The sequence below is a fragment of the Perognathus longimembris genome, chromosome 11 (genome assembly GCF_023159225.1).
Source record: "Perognathus longimembris pacificus isolate PPM17 chromosome 11, ASM2315922v1, whole genome shotgun sequence".
NCBI lineage: Eukaryota > Metazoa > Chordata > Mammalia > Rodentia > Heteromyidae > Perognathus > Perognathus longimembris.
Window position 1 is genome coordinate 58,175,766 of NC_063171.1, and position 4,073 is coordinate 58,179,838.

A 4,073-nucleotide genomic window follows, 5' to 3' on the forward strand; every position below is an offset into this window, starting at 1 on the left:
GAAGTGAACTATGGAAGAAGAGCGCACGTCCCTTCTGCTCCTTTCCCTTCTAAGCATAAGTCCAAATCGGCTCTCAGGAATGAGGATTCATGAAGACATCCTATAGGAGACGTGGCTTGCTCCAACTTTAACACTCGGTTGTGGTGCTGGAAGAAAGATGCCTGTGGGTTGGTCCTCCGCTGTCGCGCCCAGCATCCTTCGTTCTGATGTCACTCCTGTCTCCTATTTGCCTTCAGTCCTCAATGCATGTCCTTGAGTGACTTGTCCTTCCCCTAGGAGAACAACTCTTTTGTTTTTACAACTTCTCCTTTCCCACATGTCGCCTGTATTTCCATGTCGTGTACAAAGGTTGGGCAGAAAAGAAAGTACTTGAAACTATTTCACGTGTGCAGGAAAGGAAGGAAGGGAGAAGGCCTTCTTCCTATCACACCATGTTGTTGGGCTCTAAGAGATTCAGGGTTTTCCCTTGCATTGCATGTTTTCTTCCAGTATTGGTTCGGTCTCATTAATAATCATGGTTTTTAAAAATAGCTAGCTTTAGCCATTTCCAGCAAAAAAAAAAAAAAAATCATCCGTAGTTTCTATTACTTTACCTGTGCTGGCTTCCAGTGTTGGGAACAGACCGAGGTGTTTCTCCACAGCTTTGTTGTGGGGTTGGGGGCACCTGTGCGAGGACTGATGTGAAACCCTCAAAATCAAAGCAGAAGCAACTCCGTTCAGATTAAAGATCAAGGGACATTGTTGTATCATTGCTTGTGGAAACCTGTCCCTGTCAGCCATTCTTTCCTTCCCATAGCCATGCCCTTTTTATTTTTTAACTATGTTTTCAGTCACTTCCTTTCTGTGAAAGGTTGCTAGCTTTCCCTCTCTCTCTCTTTTCCTCCCTCCCTTCCTCTCTCCCTCTCTTGCTCCCTGACCTTCCTTCTTTTCACTCCCCCTGCCCCCCTCCCTTTTTTCCCTTCTTTTTACTGTTTAAATAAAAAGCAGATTGGATGGATGTGTACATTAAGTGTTGGAGATTTTCTGAGAATCCAGGCAGGAAACAAGGTGTGGAAAGGGCTTCGTAGCCTTCCTTTGAGTAGAGCTTTGAGCTGACTGGAAGTGCTTGCTTGCCCTGGGTCATATTTTCCCAGTATTTTTGAAGGGGAGTTTGAATACTATGCGAATTGTGACGTCTCTGTCAGTTGGTGGATGCTCCTTTGGGCAGCCAGACACGTTGATTACCTTTCAAATTATAGGATAGAAATCAAAGGACACGTCAGTGAGAGCTTCTTTCTCCCAGCCCATCTTTTAGAGCAACAGATATATATTTTTTAAATTTTTAAAGAAGATTTTTTCCCCAGAAGTAGGAGAAAGAGCTCTGCCCAAGTCAGTTGCAAAATGTCTGTTGTTAGTTGCCCCTGCCCCTGCCCCTGCCCCTTCCCCAAGTGCTCATTTTGTGAATTTGTGTGAGTTAGACAAATGGTTGAGGGAGGTGGCACACGGGATGTGTTTTGCCTTGCAGACACTCTGTCTGCCCCAGTTCTCTGGGCTGCACGCCGCCATAGTGTGCAAACTGTGATACAAAGGGTTCTGCCTTCTGTCCATGTGCGAAGCAGCTTGGTCGTCTCCGTGCGTGGGCCTCCTCCGCGCATGTGCCCCGTCAGCCCCTCAGCTGGCTCCTGAGGGGTCAGCTCAAGCCTCCACCCACATTGCCTTTAGCAGCAACTCCTAACCATGAGTTAGGATTTTAGGTTTCCTTTTTCTTTTTTTTCTTCCTGCTTCCTCCCAGCTCTCCTCACTTGAGTTTGAATTTCTTGATTTGTATAAATGTATATTCTCTATTTCCCTCTTGTCATCTTTCCTCCACCCACCGTTTTTGCTTTTTAAAATGTTCTGTAGTTTTGTACAAGAGACTTAGCCTTGGGTATTTCTTGCTAAGCTTTAATGCTCTGTAAATAAAATTGAATGTTTATTAAACAAGTGTACATGTTTGTTTCTAAACACGGATCACTTCTGGAGCCCACCTGCTTAGCTTGCGTGTAACAAGTTTTCTGGGTTGAGATTGAATCTCTGGACAGATGCTAGAAGTATGGTAGGCATTCTAGAAGTTACAAAGACACATGCCCAGAGACTCCAGCCTCCTGTGGCTGTTTACTAGTCCAAATACAGTTACAATCCTCTTTACTAGACTTTCCCCTAGATCAAACAGCTTTAACACTCACTGAATACTTAGATGCTTCAAAAGTCCGTTGGTCTGAATTTAATGAAGGGCTGAGTAAGTTTACTTGTTGTTGTATGTGGCTGAGAACCTGTCTTTGACATCATAGCTGTTTCATAGCAACTTTTACCAACTTAAGCCGACGACGAGCTCCTCCATTCTGTGGGCAAAGGGTGCAGGCGGAGAGCTAGGCAGTGCCTTCCCCTCCCACCCAGGGTTCCCTCGGGAGAGGAGAGTTGTGCAAATGGAGTGAAGCTGAGGGGGTGTCTCACTCCTTGGCTTCCTGGTTATTTCTCTGGAACTCCTTACACACAAGCAGTCTTTACAGCGTGTACTGAGACCAAGTACATCATTTGATGTTCAAGGAGACCTTCCTGAAATAGGAAGTCTACATTTACAAAGGAGGAAATAGAAATTGAGCAAAGGTAAGGCACTTGCCTCACAGTCCAAATGTTCTTCATCCCTTTTCTAGAAGGTTTAGGAAAAGTCACCGTGAATTCAGGATATTTGACTTGATGCAAATTCATCTTTTTTCTCTTAGACGTCAGTATTTCTTAGCTTTAACTGGGGATTTTGAAACCCCTAGTGTCGCCCCCACGGTTGGAAGTAGAGGGAAAGAATATAACTGTACCACGCACTTGGGGTGATGAGAAAATTCACTCCTGGTTCTGAAGTCTTCATCTTTCTTTGTCTTCTTGAGAGGTGGATGTAAATTCTTTGAGAGGACGTGAGGAAGTGGAGATGTGGCCCAGGTGCAGTTGTAGAGCAAAAACACTAAGCAAGAGCCCAAGGCTCTGACTTCAAGCCCTAGTACTCGTGTACATGGTTGCACACGCTGGTAAGGTGCTCATGAACAAGTGTAGACAATCATAACATTGTTAATTCTTTTTTTTTTTGCCTTACAGCCTTAACCTGAGTAAGGTGTGGCCTTTTGTGCACTTGGTTGTAGTGTGTTGGTGATGCATGCTTCTCTCTTGACTTTGAAGGATGTCCTATGCGGAAGGAATTGAGTTACTCCAAAGGGTTCACCTGGAATACATGGGGTGCTTGGTTAAGTGATAGCTACCAAGACATGGAGGCCGCTCGTTCTGTGCTTGGGATTCTGGTGTGGGCCACCTACCCTATGCTGGTGACCTCCCTCGCAACAGTGGCCATCCCCAAGACCCCCGAAACAATGGCCATCCCCAAGCAGCTGCAAGAAGCTGTGGGGAAAGTGGTGGTCAACACCACCACTTGTTCTGTCACCTGTGGCCTTGGCTACAAGGACGAGACCGTCTGTGTGGTGGGCCCCGACGGGGTGAGGAGGAACTGCACGTCCCAGCGCCAGGAGTGCCTGAGCAGCTGGAGCTGCGGGATGCTGCATTTCACCGTGCTCAAGGGCAGCGTGTTTGAGCTCAGCTGTCTCAGTGCGGATATCCTACAGGTCGGGGAGGAAGCGTTCCGCTTCACCTGGAAAGTCGCTCGGGGTGTCATCTCCATTAACGACCTGATCTTCAAACCCTACCGATCCAACTCGCACTTTCTCCTGTTCAAGCCCGTGCTAGAGGCTCACGCGGGGACTTACCGCTGCGATGTGCAGCAGCTGAAAAACTTGAGGCTCGTCAAGAGGCTCTATTTTGGGGTGAGGGTCCTTCCACCCAAACTGGTGAACCTGAATTTTGACCAGTCCCTTACTGAGAGTCAGAAGTTGCTAGATAAGGGCTTGGAAGTTAATCTAGACAACGATTCCAGGCCTTCCAAACCAAAGTGGCGAAAGAAGGTGACATGGACCCTGGGCTCAGGTGCTGCCATTGGAGTGTTTGTTGGGGTTTTGTTGAGCGTTGTTCTCTGCAAAGTTGTGGATGCGCTCTATGGCACAGAGAGCCCGAACTAG

The 4,073-nt window shown here is 47.0% G+C and overlaps 1 protein-coding gene across 1 annotated transcript; it reads left to right on the plus strand.

Moving 5' to 3' along the window:
* Positions 1-3,272: 3,272 nt before the first annotated feature.
* Tmem81 (transmembrane protein 81) lies at positions 3,273-4,073 on the plus strand. The gene has a single exon (XM_048358247.1). It carries the CDS (start codon positions 3,273-3,275, stop codon positions 4,071-4,073), a length of 801 nt encoding a protein of 266 aa, XP_048214204.1.